The sequence below is a fragment of the Tenrec ecaudatus genome, chromosome 2, assembly GCF_050624435.1.
Source record: "Tenrec ecaudatus isolate mTenEca1 chromosome 2, mTenEca1.hap1, whole genome shotgun sequence".
NCBI lineage: Eukaryota > Metazoa > Chordata > Mammalia > Afrosoricida > Tenrecidae > Tenrec > Tenrec ecaudatus.
This window is the reverse complement of record NC_134531.1, coordinates 303,430,525-303,452,646: the sequence shown is the minus strand read 5'-3', so window position 1 is coordinate 303,452,646 and position 22,122 is coordinate 303,430,525. Positions and strand designations below refer to the sequence as shown.

Genomic DNA, 22,122 nt, shown 5'->3' with positions numbered 1-22,122 from the left:
TAGGTGAGACCAAGGTGTCCTGCCTGTCCAGGACACTGGTGAAGTGGCATTTACTCACTTCACAAAATGACAGAATAGGAGGCAAGAGACCTTCACAGGTGTTGTCAGATGCTTACTTCTGAAGAACTGTGAGTTGAAGCCATTATTTACTGGTCCCAATATACTTCTTAGGAAGGTAAAGAGGAATGGCTGTCAAATCATGGTTATAGTCACAGGGGCTGTAAATCCCAGCCGTCAGTTCAGTACAATGTTCTTGCACCCGTTTGGTAGAGCTCCATAGGTAGTTTTCCTCGAGGCGTAGTACCAAAGTATAAAGTGTCATTACTGTCCTTCTCTCCTCCACAAGTCCAAGTAGCTAAGGTGTTTCCTCTTAGGGTGCAGAGGATGCTGTTTCCCCTCCACCTCCGCAGAATCTTTGTCTGCTCCAGTAGCTATAATCCTCCCTGTTCCGAATCAGCACCTGTTCCTACCTAGACCTTTTATCCAGAAGAGTTGGGTGGAGGAGGGACAAGGGAAATTTTGCAACACAGACACATTATGTCCCCCAGTTTGCAGACATGGGCTATTGTATAAGGACTCAGTGAGCAGTGTATTCAACCCAGAGTTCATTACTCTTATGATCTAGAACCGTGTCGGCCCAACAAGGGGAAGGAGGTGGTTGAACTCGAATTAAGTTTCAATCCCCCAGGGCTCATTTTGAACTGGTTGTCACCGGGGGGTGGGGGTGGGTGGGAGGGTGGGGGAACTAACCTGGTGGGGTCAGTGTTGTTATTAAGACAGAGCGAAAAAAAAAGAGAGACATCATGCCCAAGAACAGTTAGAATAGACTCCTGAATTCATCCAGATCATTGCTCAAGGAAGCGGCCGAGAGGAGGTGCTTCCTTTCTGGGGGAGGTGAACCGAATAACGATGCTGCTTTGCTAAGTTGTGTGGACTGTGAGGAGGTGAGAAATATCAATTCAGAAATATATATGTATGTATTTCTTTTTAGAGAGTTAAACTTAATTTGGAGATTCTTGGAGATTCACATACAATGGTTAGAAATAAGAGTGAGAGCACGTGTGTACCTTTTACTCAGGTTTCTCCAATGGTAGCATCTTGACAATCTATAGTACAATATCCTAACTAGGCTGTTGACACTGATGCAGTATGGCGCAGGACATTTCCATCACCATCAGGATCCCTCATGTTGCTCTTTTGTGGTCAAAAATCTTTTCCCTCCTTCCCCTCCCTTCTGGAAACTGCTGTTCTGTTCTCTGTTTCTACAGCTTCTTAATTTCAATAATATTATGCAAAAGACTGGATACTGTCCATATATCCTTTGTGGTCCATCCATACGTCCTTTGTGATCCCACTTGTATAAGTATAAGGCTAGCTGTAGATTCTATGTAGGCGTTATTTAGCAAGTTAAGAAAGTTCCCTTCTATTGCTATTTTGCTCAGAATTTTCATGGTGCTGAATTCTGTCCATTCAACTGCTTCTGTATCAATTGGTATGGTCATATGATTGCTTTTTTTCCTTTAGGCTTGTATTATCTTGAATCACACGGACTGAATTTTGAATATTGACCAAACCAAGAATTTCTGAAATAAAATGCCTCTGTTTGTGATGTATAATTCTTTTTATAAATTGCTGAATTCAATTTCTGGATGCTTTGCTAAAGTGTTTGTGAATCTATATGTATGAAAGAGATACTGGTCTATAGTTTTCTTTCTTGGACTGTGCTGGTCTGGATTTGGTATTATGTAACACTATCTTTATACTATGAATTGGGAGGTATTACCCCCTTTTTATTTTCCTGAAGAAAGTGTGTAGGATTGGCATTATTGCTTCCTTAAACATTTTTTAGAAATCTCCAATGAAACCATCTGGATCTAAAGAATTTAAAAGATGTGAGTCTTTCAATTATACATTTAATTTCTTTAACAGTTAAAGGGCAATTCAAGTTATTTCTTATTGGGTGAACCGTGGCATGTTAGATTTGTCAAGAAATCGGTCAGTTTCATCCAAGTCAAGTTTATGCATGTAAAGTTATTCATAGTTGTGTGTCTCCTTTTGATGCTAATAGAAATAGACTGTGTTGACTCTAATATTGGTGATTTCTGACCTCTGTTCCCCCTTGTCAATCTTGCTAAAGATTTGTCAATTTTACTGGTGTTTTTAAAGAACTGACCTTTTTGAATAGATTTTTTCCTATTTTTGTTTCATTAATTTCTGTCTCTGTCTTCAGTGCTCCCCTCTGTTTGCTTTCTGTGGGTTTATATTGGTCTTCTTTTCCTGATTCCTCTGGTGAAAGCACAGACACTGATCGAAGATTTGCCCTTTACTGATGTATGCACTCAGTGCTAAATGAGTTTTGTGTCAGCATTGCTTCAGCTGTGTTTACAAATATTGATATGTTTGATTATCACTAAGTTCAATATATTTGGTGATTTTCTAGTTGATTTATGGATTATTTAGAAGCATGTTGTGTAGTTTCTAAGATTTAGGAGATTTTATTCTTTTTGTTATTGATTTCTGATTTAATTTCATGTGGTTAGAGAACACCCTTGGTATGATTTCAGTTATTTTAAATTTATTTACATTTATTTTAAATACTAGCATATGGTCCATTCATGGGCATTTTGAAATAATGGGTTTTCTGCTGTTGGGTAGTGTTCTATAGATGTTGGTTAGATTGCATTGGTTTATGTTGCTTTGACTTTTTTAGTATTCATAATAATGTTCTTTCTAGTAATTCTATTAATTATTGAGAAAAGGATTTTGAAGTTTCCCATTATAATTAATTGTGACTTGTCTATTTCTCTTTTCCATTTTGTCAGTTTTTGCGTCTAGTATTTTGCAGCTCTGTTGTTTGATGCTTGCACTTTTAGGGTTGTGTGCATTGGAATTGACTTGGTGGAGATGGGTCAGTCTATTTGTTTGTTATGTTTTCTTGGCAGATTGAGCCCATTATTATATGAGGGAAAGTCAAAAAGAATTGCTACAAAAATCATAGAAGCCTTTCTGAAATGAAAATTTCAAAATATGAAATACGGCTTTTTTACCTAGCCTTCATTTAGGTCTACAGACATCCAAAGGTAGTGTTTCCATTTCTCTAATCCTTCCCTGACTTCTGTGCTCTTTCTACCAGGTCAGAAAGGCAGTTTGAGCACGCTCAAGGGACCCAGCTCATGGTCCTTTCAAAGGTTCTCTGAGCTCTGGGAACAAAGGGAAGCCTGAGGGGCAGGATCATGGCTGTAGGATGGACAGGGGAAGGTTTCCTAATAAAATGAGAACAATTTTCCTGACCTTTTCCTCACCAACCCAGTTTTCATTTTCTTAAAACACTTTCCTAAGAAGCTCCCATAATCGTGTCTCTGAAGTATTTTGCAAGAAAGTCTGATGAAGCACTTTAGAATTCCAGAACACCGTCACCGTAACTTTCTGAGCTGACCTCGTTGCATTGAATTTAACGGGCCCAACAGATGCTTGTTGGAAGCCATTGTTTCAATATGATGTCTTTTTTGGAAGCACTCAGAGACATTGCCTGCAGCCATCTACTGATGGACTGACTCACTGCCATTGAGTCAGTGCCAACTCATGGTGCCCTCCTGAGGGTTTTCAAGACTGTAACTGTTGATAGTCTTTCTCCTGCGGATCTGCTGATGGTTTCAAACTGCCAAACATGTGGCTCACAGCCCAACTGGTAAGCACCTCACCGCCAGGGATCCATCCACGGATGACAGAGACATATGTAAACATGTCTTGTTTGGAGTGGACCCGTGCAGCTGTGACTGCAACCCTAGCAGCAATAGGTTTTCACTCACCCTTGCATAACATCCTCTCTGCCGCTGGTGATTTTCTTTGCTCTGAAATCTGCTTTGCTGTATCACTATAGCCACCTCTACTTTATTTTGATTAATGTTAACATGTTATAATTTTTCATCCTTTTACTTTTAACCTCCCCCAAAGTGAATTTCTTGTAGACTGCATATAGCTGAATAATGCTTTTTAATCCATTTTACCAGTATCTGTCTTTTAATTGCTACATTTAGACCATTACATTTAATGTAATTGTTATGTGAAGGCTCAATTCTGCCATAAAAAAATTGTGTTCTTTTCTTGCTGTCCTGTGAACTATCTGGAAATTTTTAAAAGTTCTATGTTCATTTAACTACCATATTTTGAGTGTATGTATTTGTTATAGCTTTGTTCAGTAGTTTCTTTAGAAATTATAGCAGTGGTTCTCAACCTTCCTCATGCCGCGACCCTTTACTACAGTTCCTCATGTTGTGATAACCCCCCAGCCATAAAGTTATTTTCCTTGTTACTTTATAACTGTAATTTTGCTACTGTTATGAATTGGGTGACCCCTGTGAAAGGGTCGTTTGACCCCCAAAGGGGTCACGACCCACAGGTTAAGAACCGCTGTATTACCAGAACCGTGGTGGCATAGTGCTTTGGGCTTTCAACCTTTGGAAGCATTAGTCACTGTTTGGGTGCAAAATAAGGCTTTTTACTCCCATAAAGACTTGCAGTCTTGGAACCCCACAGGATCAGTTCTGCTCTATTCTATGGGGTCACTACGAGTTAAAATCAACTCAGTGGCAGTGAGTTTGAGCTTTTTACTTATTCCATGATATGTACATAACATAATCCACTGGTGTTATCATTTTACTACTTCAAATGAAGAATAGAAAATTTGCTTATCTTCCAATCCCTTTATCCTATTCCACTTTTAATTGTCTTGAGTATTTTCTCTATTTTAACTTAGAATCATATTAGACAGCGCTATAATTTTTAATTGTACCGTTGGATGTAATTTTTAAAACTCAAGTGGAGAACTGAAGTCTATTGCACTTACCCATATTTTCGCACACTGTGTTCCTTCTCACATCCTAATGGCCCATGGTTCTGTTTAGAGCAGCTTCTATTAGCCATCTTGACAGAATAACTATGCTGGTAACTCATTCTCTTAGAGTTCTTTATTTGCAACTATCTTGATTTCCGTTTCTTTCCTGAAGGAGACTGAATGCAACACTCTCAGGTTGCAGTTTGTTTCCTTCAGTATTTGACAAATGTTGTGCCAGTTTTTCCCCTAGCCTCCATGTCTCAAATGAGAGATTCTTTGTCAAATCATTTCACTCATACAGGTAAAGTGTAATTCCTATCTTGCTGCTTACAAGAAATTTTTTCCCCATTGTCAGTTTCCAAAAGAGTATGCGTCTTGGTGGCAGGCTCAAAACCACAGGCTGTTCTGTGGGAGGAAGCTGAGGCCCCCTGTCCCTGTCAAGATTAACAGCCTGGGAAATCCAGAGAGGGCAGCACTGCCCTGTCCCCTAGGGTTGCTGTGAATCAGAATAGACTCAATGACAGTGAGTTTGAATTTTGAGTTTCAGTTTTCTAAAGTTTGACTTCAGTGTGAATTCTTGTTTTGTTTATCCTGTTTAGGGTTTACTCACTTTCGTGTGTCTGTAGGTTTATTTCTTTTGCCAAATTTAGGATATTTTCACCAATTATTTTTTTCAAGTAATTTTAAGCCCTACCTACTTCATTCTTCTCTTTTTCTTTTCTGGGTGGGTCTCTGATGAAGGAAACATTAAATTTTTGGTTATAATCCTACATGCTCCTTAGGGACTGTTTTTTTGTTTTGTTTTTTGAAGTTTATTTTCTCTGTTCTTCAGATTGGTTAGTTTTTTACAGTTTTATTGGCACTTAATCCACATATCCAACATTTCAATGGTTCAATTGTTAAGTCATAACAAGGATTGTACATTCATTATCACAATCAATTTTAGAACATATCCCCCCAAAACCCTGTGATAAATCGCCTTTAAAATGAATTGTGGAATCACAATCCGCTCTAGTGCTTCCTGCCCCCTCCCGCCTTCCTTTTTATTCCTCTAATTCCCTCACCCTTTATATCTCCCACCCCGACATTCCCTATAAACCCTTGCATCAGTTATTACCACTAGGCATCCACTCCTTCTATACTTCACAAATTGGGAAACCCAACAGAAACCACAAAACAGAAAATGGAAATAAAGTGATAGGGGTAAAACAATAATGATGCTATTAAGATAAAAATACATAATGAGTAAGAAAGGAAAGCTCACCCTAAATATTTTTAAAGCCAGGGAAGAACTTGTTGTCATGGAACACAAGAGATACTTGCACCTAGAACAAATTCACGTTGAGTAAGTAGGGAGGTTAATGGACCAAGTATCACGTTCGATCCAGCATAATTCAAGATTACAATGATCTCTGTCTGATGGTAAGGCTGTTCAAGACCCTTGGCTGTGGCTGGTAGGGGTCTGCCGGCGTCCAGTGATGTAATCTGACTAGTTACTGTGTAGATGGGTTTGGGGCTCCTACTGTCCAACACAGCCTTCTATCAATTGGGTGTTCATAATTTTAGTTCTGATACTTTTTCCTTCATTGTATTTGATTACTTTACATTGTCATCTTTGGATCACACCAGCTGGTGTGCTTCTTCTGTGTGGACTTAGTTGATTCCTTGCTTGGCTTAGCTGACTGCTTGTTTGAGTATAAGCCTTTAAGACCCCAGACCCTCTTCCAATGCATAACCGAGCATCATCTGCTTTCTTCACGACACTATGCACCGTAATCTTCAGTGATCCTTTCATGAAGGTGAGTATTGAGCAGGGCCATGTGATCAGAAATAACTGTTTGGGAATAAGGGCTAGAGTTAAGCAGGAGCCCAGAATCCATCTCCATGTCCATGTGATGTGCACAATTCAGGTTTACTTCATGGCCATAACGTGACAACGTCAAAACCCCATAAGATCAACTCCACCAATAACAGCAACAAGCAAACCAGCAAACAAATAAACAAATGGAAAAATAAAACACATGAAAGCAAGGAAACAAAAACCCGTAGAAACAGAAAAGTGCAACATTGTCCATCATCCCCCTGGGGTATAAGGCACCTATAAAATCGGCAATTTCCCCAGAGACATAGCACCCCAGATACTGTCGGTATGAGGAGTCTCTCCCAGTACATTTCCATCTTGAACTGAAGCTCATGAGTTGTTGCTATACATAGTTCGACCTCCCATTGAATTGAGCTGTATTTACCCTAAGCATGGCGATTTGTGCCAGGGGGAACTTGTGTGCCATGCCCAGCCAATAGAAACCTGTCATATCACCACGGGGGTGATTCTGGGTTCCTTTCTATTGGACACCCAACAAGCTGGGGGTCCCAACACTGCCACAGTCCCGGGTCAGCCAACTTCTGCTTCCTCAGTCCAAGGGTGCAGGCAACTTTGAGTTAGGGCTCAGTTCATTCAGTCTGGCCACTATGGTAAGTTCCTTCTTGTGTAGCTGTGTTATGCCATGCTGCCTGCAAAGTTAGTTTCCACAACCATCATGGTGCTTAGTCTATGGCGGGGTTCACTGAAGGTTGGACAGAAATTCTTAGCGTCTAACCAGGAACATAAGTTCTGGCTCATTGTCACCCTAGGTTTCCTACAATCATTGTTTAGCACCCCTTTCCAATATAAGGTTACTTTCCCCCAATCATCTATTATACTCACCAACAGACCTATCAGCATCTTCTCCAAAATGTAGATGGTCCCCTCCACTAGTCTTAGCTTGATTTTTCTGGCAAGATTCTCTTTCCATTCCTGTGGGGGGTCCATTGATGTGCCCCAGCCTTGTGTGGATGTCCTATAGTCTCAGGTGCATGGTCACCTCCCATTTTCCCAACTCTTGAAGGAATGACCCCGGCAACGTGAGGTCCTCCTAAAGGGAGGTGATGATGGTTCATGGCCAGTAGATAGCCTTCTCTCCTTTTGTTCAGGAATTGGTTTTTAATATTTGCTTGATTGGTGTCTCTTATCATACAATACTTGTCCTCTTGTGATTGGCTTACTTCACTCAGCATAATGGTTTCCAGGTCCTTCCATGTCATGCTTTTATCTCTGTTCTTTAGGGATGCATAGTACTCCACTGTGTGTATGTATCATCATTTCTTTATCCATTCTTCCACTGTTGGGCATTTGAGCTGCTTCCAGTTTCCTGCTATTGTGAAATGTGCTGCTTCAAACATGGGAGAACATAACTCCATTCCTGTTGCATCTGTTACTTTTTTTTAAAAGAGTATATGTCTAATAGTTGTTTTGATGGATCTTATGGGGTTTCAATTCCCAGTTGTTTTAAGTATCGCCATACGGTTTCCCACAGTGGCTGTATATAGTTACAAGTCTACCCGCAGTGTATACAAGTCATAATCTTTCTACATCCTCTTCAACATTTGTTGTTTTCTGTTTGTTTGGTTTTTTGAGGGGAAGGGCTAGCATTGTGCATGTCACTGGTAGCTCATTGTGGTTTTAATTTGCTCTCACTCATGGCAGTGATCAAGAACATTTTTTCATGTGTTTGTTAGCCATTTATATTTCATTTTTGGTGTACTGTCAGTTCATGTCTTTTATCCATTTCTTAATTGGGCCTCTTGTTATTTCTTGTGGAGATTTTGTAGAGTGTTGTGTATTTTGGTAATTAGCCCTTTGATGTCTCTTTGGTAAAAAAAAATTTTCCAGATTGGGTAACATACTGTTTCATTATTCAATGCATTGATTGTTTTCTCTATTCCCTCCATTCCATTCGATTACTGTAATATTTCTTTGCTGAAGCTTTACATATTTTTGTTTCAAGTGTTCATAATTCTTCATTGAAGCATTTTTATGATTGCAATTTCAAAATATTTGTCATATCATTCTAATATCTCTGCCATTTTAATGCTGACATTTGTTGATTCCCTTTCTAATTAAATTTGAGATTTTCTTGGGCTTTGCTATTATGAGTGATTTGTTGATAGAAACCTGAACATTTCAGCTATTATGTTATCAGGCTCTACATCTTCTAGGAACTAGGTACTGTTTTAACTGGCTTTCTATGAAGTCACTTCAGGAAGGGCAGAAGTATGTCACCATGCCATTGCCAGCTGAAAACAGAAGCTCAGGTCCACCACATGGCCCCATTGATGCTTGAGAAAGATGCACTCCTTATTACTGTTAAAGGGGAGTATTGGGAGTCTAACTCCCCACTAGGTCAATGCTGATACCTTCCTGGATGTATGGGGTAGAAATAACTTCTTATTGTTTTTCATGTCCAATTACACCCCTGGCATGCTGCCTGTGGGGATGAAAGTCAAGGCTTCTTACCTAGCCTACACTAATTCCCTCCCCCCCAGACCCCCCACCACCCTTCACACTAGGCTCAGTTGGAATACCTCATTATAACCTCTTTGGGTTGGAAGTCTAGGCTCCCTACTCAGTCTTTGCTGTTGAACTTGTGGATGAGGGCCACATTTTTCTGTGGTGTTTGGCTGACCAACAGTTATTAGGCAGCTTCCATTGTTTGCCTAGAGAGAATACAATTTTGTTTGGGTTTATTGTTGATGTTTTTGGGTTGTCACCTGCTTTAGATCTATATCTGGAGTACTTTTGTTCCCTGTCATCAAGTTGGTCCTTGATTCAATACATTCTCATCCACAATAGAGCAAAGCACCGCTTGGTCCTGTACCATTTCCTCATCCGTTGTGAATCAGGTGGTTGGGATACATACTGTTTTCACTGGCTGATTTTGGAAGTAGTTCCTAAATCCGTCTTAGTTCATCTGTGCTGATACCTGTCTAGCACCATAGCAGCACACAGTGTCCATTGAGAGACAGGTGGTGACTGTGCAGGAGTTGGATTGGCCAGAAGTCAAATCTTGTTCTGGAGGTGAGTGGTCCAAATCTGCATAACAGATTCTTCCTCAGTTGAGCCTCCAGATGAGAGTACAGCTTAACTGACAACTCAAATATGGTTTCTGTGAGTCACAGCCCATTGAATGGGAGAAGGTTTTGTTTTTAAAAGAGGCCTCTAGCTGACAGCTAGAAAAATGTAGGACCTCAGTACAAAGAAATGAATTCTGCTGAGGAGCTGGGCAACAGATTCTTCCCCAATTGAACCTCCAGATGAGAATACAGCCCAACTGACACCATGACTGCATCGGACCCACCTAAGCTGTGCCTGGGCATTTGACCTTCAGAAACCATGGAATAAGAAATGGGTACTGTTTTAAGTGACTCTGGTTGTGTGATGATGTTACACAATAATAGACATACCAGCAAGCAGAGCCTCATCTATATAGTGAAGACTTTGGACATCTGCGGTATTTACATAATCTCGTGGCAATTTGAGGATATTAAGAGTGAAGAGCTGGAGTCTAGCCTGCCAATTAGATCACAGCGTGATGATGCCACCTTGTGGGCATGGCCTTCTCATGAGGATTCTGGGAATTTCCACTCTCTGGCTTCCTTGGTCTCCCTGCTGGCAAGCTGTCCTGCTTCCCTTCCTGTAGACAAGCCACACGGAGTCACACTGATGGCAGCCAGAGCTCTGGAGATGCCACCACTGCATTGGATCCACAAGACTTTGCACCCACTGGCCTGTGGTCTTCCTGCATTTAGCATCATTGCATATGACTATATGGTCCGAAGAGTGATTTATAGACTAGTGCTTTATGGGCTACTATCAGATTTACGGACTTGATTTGTACTAGGATGGGTTGTTTTCTCAATATCAATTGATATCAATTGCCCTTTGATATAAAGTTCTTTCTTACACATGTATGAGTGTCTCCGAATTTATTCCTCTAGTCAACCCAGACTAACACAGACATCTAAAAGTAGAGCCAACTGACAGTAGAGACACCCCCATTAAATCCTGATGGATGGCAAGTGGCCTGAGAGTTCATGTACCTTTGCAGGGAAGACTGCAAATGTGGATTGGAGACTTTGTGGAATGCTGAGATCGGGTTCCCTGGGTTGGGTATTCTCAGCCGATGGAGGTAATTACACTACTTCAAAAAGTGGCTGTAAGTATGACATAGGACAATGCAGGTACAGGTGTTTAGTAAAAGGCTTGATACCTGCCATGTTAAGTGGTCCAGTGAATGTGGCTTTTGTCATGTAATATGTCCATGAAACCGTGTCTCTTGCTAACATCTATGAAATCAAATGGCATTTGATTTTCAGGCCTCATCCCTCACACTTCCCCTGCCTATCTCCCCTCCTCACAACGGGTCCACCTGCAGCCTCATCTGCCTCATCCCCCACACTTCCCCAGCCTATCTCCCCTCCTCACAACCGGTCCACCTGCAGCCTTGTCTGCCTCATCCCTCACACTTCCCCAGCCTATCTCCCCTCCTCACAACCGGTCCACCTGAAGCCTCATCTGCCTCATCACCCCCACTTCCCCACCTATCTCCCCTCCTCAGAACCAGTCCACCTGAAGCCTCATCTGCCTCAAGCCTCCACTTCCCCAGCCTATCTCCCCTCCTCACAACCGGTCCACCTGCAGCCTCGTCTGCAGGATCAGGGCATCCTGTGATGCAGTCCTGTCTCAGCCACCAGCGAACAAAGCAACACTTCTCCTTTGTCCACAGCTACACTAGCCCTCAAAACCCAACTCAATCCAACTGAATCTGTCCTAACGCCCCCCCCTACCAAACTCTGGGCTTTTCCACAGAAACCACCATTTTCTACTTAATGAAGACTTCAAGGAAGGATTCTTGTGAAATGTGGCCCCAAACTCCAGAATACCTGTCCCCAAGAAGCAGGCCTTTGAAGCTTCTATTTATTCTCTAGAGAAAGTGAGGAAATAAATGACTCAAGACATGCCCTGAAAGTCCATCTGTGTCCACTCAAGTACTCTCTCAATGCAAGAACACTTTGTTCTATTAAACTGCGATTCCATGATGGTCACCTTCCCGACACGATCACTGAAGACAAACATGTGCAAAAGCAAATGTGGTGAAGAAAGCTGATGGTGCCGGCTATCAAAAGATATAGTGTCTGGAGTCTTAAAGGCTTGAAGATAAACAACTAGTCATCCGGCTGAGAAGCAACAAAGCCAACATGGAAGTAGCACACCAGCCTGTGTGATCATGAGGTGCCGAAGGGATCAGTTATCAGGCATCAAAAAACAAAAAAAATCATATTGTGAATGAGGGGGAGTGCAGATTGGGGACACAAAACCCATCTGCAGGCAACTGGACATCCCCTTACAGAAGGGTCGCAGGGAGGAGATGAGCCAGTCAGTGTGCATTGTAGCAACAATGAAACATACAACTTTCCTCTAGTTCCTAAATGCTTCTCCCCCCACCCCCCTGCCCCCACTTGCCCCCCCACACACTATCATGATCCCAATTCTACCTTACAAATCTGGCTGGACCAGAGGATATACACTGGTACAGAGAGGAACCGGAAACACAGGGAGTCCAGCACAGACGATTCCTTCAGGACCAGTGGTGAGGGTGGCGATATCAGGAGGATGGAGGCAGGGTGGGATGGAAAGGGGGAACCGATTACAAGGATCTACATATAAGCTCCTCTCTGGGTGATGGACATCAGAAAAGTGGGTGAAGGGAGATATCAGACAGTGTAAAATTTTATCAAGGGATCATGAGGGAGGGGAGAGCGGGGAGGGAGGGGAAAAATAAGAAGCTTTTGCCAAGGGCTTAAGTGGAGAGCAAGTGTTTTGAAAATGATGAGGGCAATGAATGTACAAATGTGCTTTACACAATAGATGTATGTATGGATTGTGATAAGAGTTGTATGAGTCCCCAATAAAATGATTTAAAAAAGGAAGAAAGCCCCTCTGTGGCCCATAGCAGTAGGGGTGCCAAGCCCCTTCCAATCCCAAATGCAGGGGGCTCAACTGTGTGCTGGGTGCACCATAACTTCATCTCAAGCACTGATTGAAATCAATCTGCTTAAACAAACCAACACAATTACCTAAAAGAACAGGCAACGCAGCACCAGGGCAAGGGCGGTCCCTGGTGTCCCACAACACCCCATGTTCCTGGGCCCCAGCTCCCCCTGGGGTCTGTCTCTGTTACCAGTGCCACATCAGCACCTGCGCTGCACTTCCAGGTTCCTGCTAGGATGCAGCCAGCAGCCCGTGGCGGAGGCGGGCCGGAGGCTGGAGGGAGTGGCGGGCCGGCGGACCAATCGGCTGCAAACGGGGACCCAAGGCCACCTTTGGATGAAGTCTGTCCTCAGAGGGCGCTCAGCAGGGAACCAGATGAGGTACATCTGGACAGCTGCTTCAGGAAGCTGTGCAGCCCTTTCACGAACCAGACGTCAGCTGGGCACGTCCTCTCCTCCCAGCCACTTACTAACTTTCCCACAGAGCCACCAGACTCAAGTTTAAAACTGTTCCCTCCCTCTGTGGCTTGATGGGGCCAAATCCCATCCAACACTGTTTAGTTTTCATGGGGCTCTAAATCAAGAGAACAGAAATGGTGACAAGAGAAGCCCAGTCGCCGTCGGGATTAAGTTGGCCGAGTGGAAAAATCAGTGCTCAGTAAACACACCGAGTTGGGTAAGTTTGGGTTACGAGTGGAAAACGTGTTTTCTCCGCTGTGATCTCTACTCTGTTTCGATCCTGCATCCTCTTGGTTCTTGGCTAGTCCTTCTCTTAAGGAAGGGAAGACAAAATAGAAAAATATTTATTCCTGCCATGAGCTACGCAGAACCTTGGCGTCCGTCTCTTCTGCTTTGTGAACAAAGTTTGTTTTACTTTTGATCAGCTGTATGTAATGTAACATTTCCTGGGAACAGAGGTTTGACGAATTTCCTACTTAAGCCTCTCCTAACTCCAAAGTTAAGCCTACTGACAAATTTGTTTTTCTCTTAATCTCTGTGAGAATAGTGCATATATTTGTAAAGTTGGTATCTTTAACCATCCACCACCCCCATCCTGTTTTTAAATAGTGTATTGAGGAAACTACCAGCTTTTTTCAGAATTAGCAAAACGTTTGCTGCTGTGAAGGGAATGGTTAATATTAAATTATTTAAAAACTGAATTGTACAGCTAGTTGCTGAATTTTCACTGAAATTCAAAGGTGATTGTAAATTCAAGGGTATACTGTTTCTATATTCTCCTATAGCCAGAGGTCCACATTTCTTTATGTGTTAGAACTCACATTGCACAAGTGACAGACTACTCTGTGCATAATATGATGTGTTAATCCATGATTCTGTCAAAATATCACTCAAGGTGATTGCTGGTATATGTGTTAATTTGCAGATGACTCTGGTATATATATTTTAGGATTTATAAACAGAAATGATGGAAAATGTTTGACTTAGGTGAATGACCAGCATCCTATTTACAGCGGTTCTCAACCTGGGGGTCGTGACCCATTTGGGGGGGTGGTTCAAACGATCCTTTCACAGAGATCACCTAAAACCATATTTCTGATGGTCTTAGGAATCAAAACACTGCTCCTCTATCCATCTCCAGGCAGGTCCGCTCACATGCAGATATACCCACATACGGGGTCACCACAACATGAGGAACCATATTAATGGGTCGAGACATTAGGAAAGTTGAGAAGCACTGTTTTAGAAACATCTATAATTCCAACTGTTTAACACATTGAATTTATCATGTTACTTACAGTCATGGGAGTCTGGGCAAAATTGACCAATTTCTGGCTCAGAAAGCAACATGGGATAATGTGGAGATATAATAAATCTTCAGAATGTGTGTTTGATCAGAAAAGCAATGGGAAGAGTGGGTCCAACAGCTGGCATGGTTTTCAGGGATACAGGCTTGGAAGAAGGATTGCAAAGCACACAAAGAGTGAACATAAGAACTTATACCTATACAATAAAGGAACACCAGTGGCACAATGGATTATGAATTGGACTGCCAGACTCAAGATCAGCAGTTCAAAACCACCAGCCCTTTCTCAGGGGAAAAAGGAGGCATTCTGCTCCTGTCAAGTTTCAGTCTTAGAAATCCACAGTGGTAGTTCTACACTACTCGGTCCTATAGGCTCACTAACTTGAGCCTCAAACTCCCTCTCTATCGTGCACAGGATAGTTGTCTTGAAAAGCCAATAAGTTAACCTACATTAAACACTTAGAATAGTTTCTGGATGAGTTAGCCTTTGTCGTTCTTGCTCTTTTTGCCCTCCTCCCTAGCTCCCCCTGCCACTTATTAGTTTCCCAGCTGCCACTCTGATCTCTGTGTCAGCAACTGGTGTTTGCTGAGCGCTGGCTACCTGCTAGCCAGGCACCGTGAGAGGCTGTAAGAAGAGAGAAGCTTAGACAGGAGCGAACTCTATTATGTACTTTAAGAAGCTCTAGACTAGAAGGTCTGGAAGAACTGAAGATGAAAGAGGCCATCTTATTCTAGGCTGCCTTCATGGGAAAGATGGCTGTCTGGGAATTTTGTCCAAATTCTGGTTGAAGAGAGAGTCCTAGGTAGCAGTCAGAAGGAAGGGAAAGTATGAATAAAGTTCCAGAGTCAGAAAGTGTAGAGTTAGTCTTGACTACAGTGGGTTGTGCTATGGAACAGTATATGGAAGTCCAGTGGGAGGAAAGGTTGACTCTTTATGTTGCCTATTCAGTCTGGAAAATGGGTTGTGTTATTCTGGGTAGACCAGAGAAACAAATTCATAGACACTCATATGTATATAAGAAAGAGGTTTATATACAAAAGCAATTGAGTATTGCTTTCTCTTCCTTCAGGCCATTGTGCTGAGGCAGAGAGACCTCCAGTTCCGGTCCTGACTCTGCTCCTGACCACCTGGATGACCTTGGGTGAGACAGTGAGTTGTGACAGTCCTCTGTGATCTCATCTGTAAAATCACCTTGAACGTCTCTTCTTCCTTGGATGACCTTATCTTATTCTCCCTGAACCCTGGCACCGTCTGTTGGTCTCCAATGGCTATTTGATACATCGGTGACTCACATTTTCTGACCGCCTAATAGATACCAGACATTGTTCCGAGTGCTTTAGCTGTCTTAGCTCATGTAATTCCCGCAGCAGCTCTTTGAGGATAGGGACCTATGGTGTCCTGTTTTAGAGTTGGAGCCATGTTAGGTTAAGAAACTTGCCCAACATCCACAGAGAACAAATACTGGAAGCACAACCAGTCTATGTAATGTTAGAGCCTAAGCCCTAACCACAAGGTGACGTGCCCTTAGGTGTAGTGCTGGTAGGACTGAGGGCTTTTGCGTCTAGTGATGATGGTCAAGAGATCCATGGAAGGATCCAAACATGGAGAAGGGAATGGGACCAGTGCCTGGATTTTAAAACCCTAGTTTTCAGAACGCTATGGAGGCGAGTGGAAGCTCACAGTGCATTTGCTGGGTGTCTGTGTGAATTGAGTCCCCAGTGAACCCCTAATCCCCATAGACATGGAAAACGAACAGTCCTGATATCAGACAAAGAGCATTCATTATAAAGTGGATTTTAGTGGCTGAATGTAACACTTTGCCATTAGATTTCCCTTTGGACCCTTTGTGAATTTATTCTAAATCTTTAATATTCTCTACTTTCTCTTAGATTGAAGTCTTTCTGTCTTATGTGGGATCGTTGTTACTGGGTTCTTTTCTGCCCTACCCCATTCCACCCTCCATGCCTGTTTTGTATGTTTATCTGTATAGAGAAACCAAGACTGAAGGATTCATGAAGACAGTAGCTGGATTAATTATTGCCTTTGGGCAGGGAAGGGGAGGGTAGGGGAGGTGAGGAGTACACACCAAGGGATTAAAGAAGGAACAACATGTGCCAAAGTTGAGTATGGTGATGATTGCACAAACCTTCCTGATGTGATTGAATGATTATATTGTATGTGTTAATTATAGCTTTTAAACAAAGGGTTAAGTGGAAGGAAGCTCAGCTTGGGCAAATTTGGAGAAGGTGAGTTGGCCTGGAGCAGAGGGAGTGGGGGGTGAGGGAGGTTAGAGAATGTCAACATAAGCCTTTCCAATGGTGTGGAATCCCTAGAAATTACAGACATTTTACTTGTTTATTAGATGGATCTCATAGTGAATTGAGACCTCTGTCTTGTTATCTTGTTGGATCAGAACCTTGCATGTTGTAGAGACAGAAGACACGTTAAAAACCATCAGTCCAGTTCCCATTTCTTTCAGGGTTTGTCAAACAACATACACCCTTTTAGGCTTCAGCACTTGTGTCTGAAAGGCGAGTGTCCTATAAGTCCATGTTGCTATTCCCACCATTAGGGATAGAGGTGTCAAATCCGCCCCCCCCCCGCCCGCCCCATTTACACCTTTAGTCTCTCAGTGTGGCCCTCTTGGGAGTAATCAACCAGTTCAGGTGGGGTGCCAAGTGTTGCCCCCCACCCACCCACTCAGAAGTCTATGCTCAGGATTTTCCAGGGACTTTGTGTGTTCCTCCCATCACTGATCTGTTGCACTCCCATCTCCGGGCGGAGAGATCAGACCAGCTTCTCTCCCCAAACTGTATCATCAGGGCTGTCCTCTGTAGCACTGTCATCTCGGGAGAGGACGTTATATCTTAAGCTGCAGCTGGCCCTGCAGTCATCTCTGTGAACAAGCTGGTCTGAGTAGGAACGTCATCCTTGTAAACTGGCACAGCAGAAAGAGGTCTACTGTCACTCTCCCTTACCTGTGGAAATATAATGAGACCTTCCCTTTGGGTGGGTTAGTGCCCTGAAAACACCCTCCCCATTGCTATTGTTATCCCACCCCACCCCCTCTGGGCTTAAAGGCATATGCGAGGAGGGCAAAAGATGCCTTGGGACACAAGTGCTATCTGCATCTGGTGTTGATATGTATGAAGCCTTGTCTCTGGTCTGGCTCTTGCAAGTATGTCTGGTCCTCAGTCTGGGAATTGTGTGTTGTGCATATATCCTCCTTATACCCATTCTGCTGTTACCTCAGTGGATGCCATGTTGTATGTGACCTTTTAGCTTGGCTAATTTCACTCTGCATACTATCCTCCAACTCTTGACATAACAGGAGGTGTTGCATAGTTTCATCACTATATTTTAGGGATGCGTAGTATTCCATTGTGTGTATGTGCCAGAATTTTTTTATCCATTTGTCTACTGATGGAAATTTAGGCTGTTTCCAATTTTTTGAAACTGTGAAATGTGCAGCCCCAAACATTGTAGAGAAGATATCTGGCCATCGTCTCTCTCTTATTTTTCTGGGTATATGCCTGGTAGTGGAATTTCTGAGTCGTATGGTCACTTGATTTCTATCTGTTTTAAGTGTCACCAAATTGCTTCCCACAGTGGCTGTATGTAGACACAAGAACATCCGAAGTCAATAAGAGTTCCTGTCTACCCACACCCCCTCCTACATTTGTTGCTTTCTGTATTTTTTAATTGAGCTATCATTGTGGGTGTTAGGTGGTATCTCATAGTTGTTTGTGATTTGCATTTCTCAGATGGCTAATGATTGGGAACATTTTTGTTTATGGGTAACAATATATTTATTGGCCATTGGTCCTTTAAGTACTATGTATTTAGTCTTTGGATTTCTTTGGGGTACCTTGTAATTTCCTCTGTTTCAACCTCAATCTGGGCATTTACATGTGCTCCTTCCTATATTTTGTTAGATTTGCTGGTAGTTTATCAATTCTGTTCATCCTTTTGAAGAACCAGCTTTCTACTTATTTGAATTTTTCCTTTTTTGCTTGTTTGTTTTTTCATTTCCCCACTCACTTAACTCTGCCCTGCTTTTTATAAATTCCTTTCTTTTTCTATTAGAAGGATTATTTGTTTACTCTGTTCCAACTGATTAAGTGTTCTGATAAGGTATCGACCACGTCTCTCTTCTTCATATGTGCATTTATTGCTATTATTCATCCTATCATAACTGCCTTTGCTGAGTCCCATAGGTTTTGGTATATTGTATTCTCATTAGCTTCTATAAACGCCCTAATTTCATCTCTGATTTGAGCCAATGTCCAGTCCTTTTCAAAAAGTATTCTAGTCTCCATAGATTTGTCTTTGTTTTTTCTTTTGTTGATTTCCAGTTTTATGGCATAGTGATCAGAGAAGAAAATCCGTGTGACCTCTATGTGTTTGAATTTACTTAAGCGTGACTTGTATGCCAACATATCATCTATTTTCGATTACGTACTATGTGCACTTGAAAAAAATTTGTGGGTTTTTTTTTTTTTTGCATTTGGGTAGAGAGCTCTAATATCTCTATTAGGTCAAAATATCTGATTGTAGAGGTTATTTCTTTTTTTGTTTTTTTACATTTTATTAGGGACTCCTACAACTCTTACCACAATCCATACATATACATATATCAATTGTATAAAGCACATCCATACATTCCCTGCCCCAATCATTCTCAAAGCATTTGCTCTCCACTTAAGCCCTTTGCATCAGGTCCTCTTTTTTTTGCCCCTCCCTCCCTTCTCCCCACTCCCTCATGTGCCCTTGGTAATTTATACATGGTTACTTTGTCATATCTTGCCCTATCCGGAGTCTCCCTTCCCCCCCTTCTCTGCTGTCCCTCTCCTAGGGAAGAGGTCACCTGTGGATCCTTGTAAGCAGTTCCCCCTTTCCAACCCACTCACCCTCCACTCTCCCAGCATCGCCCCTCACACCCTTGGTCCTGAAGGTATCATCCACTCTGGATTCCCTGTACCTCCAGCCCTCATATGTACCAGTGTACAGCCTCTGCCCTATCCAGCCCTGCAAGGTAGAATTCGGATCATGGTAGTTGTGGGGAGGAAGCATCCAGGATCTGGGGGAAAGCTGTGTTCTTCATCGGTACTACCTCGCACCCTAATTAGCCTATCTCCTCTCCTAAACCCCTCTATGAGGGGATCTCCATTGGCCGACACTTGGGCCTTGGGTCTCCACTCTGCACTTCCCCCTTCATTTAATATGGTATATATATACATATACATATATACATATACACATATATACACATACATACACACACTTATATCTTTTTTTTTTGCATGATGCCTTATACCTGGTATCTTGGCACCTCGTGATCGCACTGGCCGGTGTGCTTCTTCCATATGGGCTTCTTTGCTTCTGAGCTAGATGGCCGCTTGTTTATCTTCAAGCCTTTAAGACCCCAGTCACTATCTCTTTTGATAGCCGGGCACCATCAGCTTTCTTCACCACATTTACTTGTTCACCCACTTTGGCTCCAGCAGTTGTGTCGGGACAGTGAGCATTATAGAGTTCCAATTTAATAAAAGAAAGTATTCATGCATTGAGGGAGTGTTTGAGTAGAGGCCCAAGGTCCTTCCGCCACCTTAATACTTGACCTATAAATATAGACACATAGATCTATTTCCCCATCCTCCTATATATATTTGCATGTACATGTCTTTGTCTAGACCTCCATAAATGCCCTTTGACTCCTAGCTCTTTCCTCCATCTCCCTTGAATTTCCTCCTGCCCTACTACCATGCTTCGTCGCCACCTGGGCTAGAGTATACCTCTTCTCGAAGCAACCTTACCCTTGATCATTTCAAACCAGGCCTGCCACTCCCCCCTCTCTACCATTTGGGGTCCCATGTTTTTCCCTTGTCCCTGTGTTTGTTAACACCACTTCCTTATCCCCCTTTACTCCCCCACCCCAAGTCCCCCGGAACGGTCGGTCCCGTTGTTTTTCCTCCAAATAGTTCATCCAGCCTGTCCTATTCAGACAGACCTGTGGAGACACTAACATGCATGAAAACAAGACAGAGGAAAACAAAGCAACAGTATACAACCAGAGGTTTTTTTCTGTAGCCTCTTTGTTGAGTTCCTTTCCTGCTGATCAGTCTTTCTCGGAGAGCAGTGTATTAAAATCCCCTACTATGATTGTGATCCTATGATTTCTTTTTGTTTCCTTTGAAGGATTTGGTTGACAAATTTTGCAGGTTGCTCCTTGTCAGGTATATGTTTATTATGGCCGCAGGCTCTTGGTCTACTGATACCTTAAAGCATTATATAGTACCCATGCTTATCTCGTGTCATTTCCTACACCTTGAGATTGATTTTGTCAGAAATTGGAATTGAAATCCTGCTATTTTTAGATTGTCATTCACTTGATATAGTTTTGCCATCCTTTGACCCTCAGCCTGGTTTTGTCTATGAGCTTGAAATATGTCTCTTGCAGAGAGCAGATTGATGGGTTTTGTTTCCAAATCCAGTCTGCTAGGCTTTGTCCTCTTAATTGGTGAGTTCCGACTCTTGACATACGGAGTGGTTGCATCCATCTGTGGATTCTTTGCTCCCATCTTATACTTTTTCTGTTAAATATTATCCTACCTTGCTCCTTAATGCACATTGTGTGTGGATGGGGAATTCATTCTTGCCTTCTTTTTTGTTGGGTCAAAGAAGTCTTGAGTGTTGCGCTCATTCTTTTATCTCACTGTGTAGTTTGATGGAGCGTTAGTCAGAATAGAATATTCTCAAGGTACAGTTACCCTCTTTCAATGTTCTGAAGATGCTGTTACATTTTCTTCTTTTCTTCATGGCTTCTTCTGATAAGTCTGAGAATATTCATATCTGGTTATCCTTATAGGTAACTGAATTTTTCTCTGTATGGTTTTCTTCTATTCCTCAAAATTAGATAATTTGACTACTGTATGCCTTGGTGTCCTCTTCTTAGGATTCAGTATAATTGGTGTCTGCTCTGCTTCCTGGATGATTGTTGGATCCTCCTTTATTATATTGGGGAAGTTTTCTTTCAGGAATTCCTCACTATTTTGGCTGTTGATTTTTTGTTATGTTTTCCTTTGGTATCCCAATTATTTGGATATTCTTTCTCTTCATAGCTTTGCTCCTTGTTCTTAACACATTGTGGGTGGATCCTGAGTTTACTCGTGTTTCACACGCCATCTGTCACGGATGGATCATGAGATAACTCGTGGTTTCCACACGCTGTCTTCAGATGCCATCTGCTTGGATATATTTTAACTACTTTGTCTATTTAGGTGTTTACATCAGTAGTGAATGAATAAAACTCGATTGTCTTCATGTTCTTTTTGTTTATTTAGCATTTTAGTGCATTTTGGTTAAATCAAATAGTTACTATTTGTTTGAATTGTTTTTCAAGGATCTGTGCACTTATCATGATCCAACCTCAGTGAAATGTAAAACATCACCCAAATCGATCAAGTGGTCTCCCATTACACAAAAAGACATGAAGAAATTCTTAGCCCTAATTCTTCTAATTTTTCAAAGTAATAATGATTATGTTGATGATTTTTACAAGAAGTTTATCATTTCATGAGGATTATAGTTTATCAAAGTGACAGTGTTCCACACACAGTGCAAAACATTGTTTAATCATGTGAGACAACATTTTAT

At 42.1% G+C, this 22,122-nt stretch overlaps 1 protein-coding gene across 4 annotated transcripts in view; it reads left to right on the top strand.

Annotated features, from left to right (window-relative positions):
* Nucleotides 1–13,028: 13,028 nt before the first annotated feature.
* TMEM45A (transmembrane protein 45A) overlaps nt 13,029–22,122 on the top strand; it is a 74,235-nt gene continuing 65,141 nt past the window's right edge. For 2 of the 4 annotated variants that reach the window (XM_075542623.1, XM_075542619.1), the window contains exons 1-2: nt 13,029–13,376; nt 15,536–15,615. In XM_075542623.1, the coding sequence (XP_075398738.1) occupies nt 15,598–15,615 (18 nt within the window). In that variant the 5' untranslated portion in view covers nt 13,029–13,376; nt 15,536–15,597. The remainder of the gene's footprint in view (nt 13,377–15,535; nt 15,616–22,122) is intronic. The other 2 variants (XM_075542620.1, XM_075542624.1) reach the window with 2 other exon arrangements.